Genomic DNA, 1,494 nt, shown 5'->3' with positions numbered 1-1,494 from the left:
ACACTCCTACAACATACAGAATCACTCAAATGCACACTCCTATAACATACACACAGAATCACTCACATACACACTCCTACAACATACACACAGAATCACTCACTTGCACACTCCTAAACACCAACTTTATTTCTGTTTTAAAGTTACTTTATGAGGTGAGAGCAGTGGCTCAGGTTAGGAGAGTGCAATGTTCTTCCAGAGGACCTGAGTTTGGTTCTCACACTGGGTAGCTCACAGCACCCGTAACTGCAGCTCTAGGGAATTCCGTGCCCTCTGAACTCCACTGGGCACCTGCACACTCACATGTGCATACAGCCTCACACAGATATACACATATACTCACAATTTGAAAATCTTAAATGGTTTCTCTATGTGTCTACCAAGTTTGAAAACGAATAGCAAAGAAAACCCAAGCTCCTACCTTCACGGCAGCCCCTCTGTCTTCAAAGTGGACGAATGCGTAATCCTTCAACTTCTTCACTCTTTCCAGTTTCCCAAACTCAGAAAACGACTTTTCTAATATTTCTTCTGTCACTGTAGTAGCCAAGTTTCTCACAAATAAAACTTTTACCTAACAGCAAAAACACAAAATTGGCACTCTTAAATTTTTGCTCAAATCTTAAAATAGTACTTATCTTCAGAGCATTGGCTTTTCTTCACTAAACCAGCGAGTCTAAAAGTGTAGTCATAGGAAGTCTGAGAGACACGAAAAGAATGATTGTCACAGTAGCTACCACTTTCCTACAGCTTTTAAAAAATAACCAAGGTATATAAACTATTGTCCCAAGAGAACAGCTACTACTGAACCTACCGGGCAGGCAGTAACATATAGTTATTGTTAATTCACAAACTTATCATGGCTCCAAACAAGTTTATCTGTTTTCATCCCTAAAACTGTGGATAGTCATGTAAAAACTAAACAAGAAAAGACTTATTTGGGCTGGAAAGAAAGACAAATTACAATGCTTAAATCATTTAGTAAGAGTGACATTAAATAGTGAACATTAATGGAGAAATAAAGAAAGTTGGTCCATTTTCTACAATATACACCAAGAAAAACTCCAAACAGATCAAAAGTGTAAAAAAGTAATACAGGGCTATATGTTAGAGGAAAACAAGGGTGATCTATTTATAAAGTATTGGTGTGAGAGAAGGGGAAATGATGTAATTATAATATCTCAAAAAAATCAAAAATTTAAAATTCACAAGTATAAATAAAGTACAGATGTGAAGCAGCTTATAACTTAGAACTTAGAGCCCAAATGAAGGAATGGCACTACTTAACAAGAACAGGGTATATGACAAAGCTATCATAAACAAAGTCAGAAGACAAGTGACAAATATGAAAAAATTATCAACTTACACCAGAGAAGCATCAGAAAAATAAGAAAAATAGGCAAAACTCATGACTACATGATTCATAAAGAAATACTGTAAGGAGAAATTAAAGCTTTAAACCTGTGCTGACTAGGAAGAAAAGTTATGGGCCTAAGA

At 36.1% G+C, this 1,494-nt stretch overlaps 1 protein-coding gene across 1 annotated transcript in view; it reads right to left on the bottom strand.

The window, feature by feature from the left end:
• Window positions 1–1,494, bottom strand: part of Hnrnpr (heterogeneous nuclear ribonucleoprotein R) — a 37,383-nt gene that overhangs the window by 6,997 nt on the left and 28,892 nt on the right. Inside the window, exon 9 of the mRNA XM_031377036.1 lies at window positions 422–571. Coding sequence (XP_031232896.1) covers window positions 422–571 — 150 coding nt within the window. The remainder of the gene's footprint in view (window positions 1–421; window positions 572–1,494) is intronic.

Source organism: Mastomys coucha, unplaced genomic scaffold (genome assembly GCF_008632895.1).
Source record: "Mastomys coucha isolate ucsf_1 unplaced genomic scaffold, UCSF_Mcou_1 pScaffold18, whole genome shotgun sequence".
NCBI classification, from domain to species: domain Eukaryota; kingdom Metazoa; phylum Chordata; class Mammalia; order Rodentia; family Muridae; genus Mastomys; species Mastomys coucha.
The sequence above is the reverse complement of the archived record's forward strand: the minus strand, read 5'-3'. Positions and strand labels throughout refer to the sequence as shown.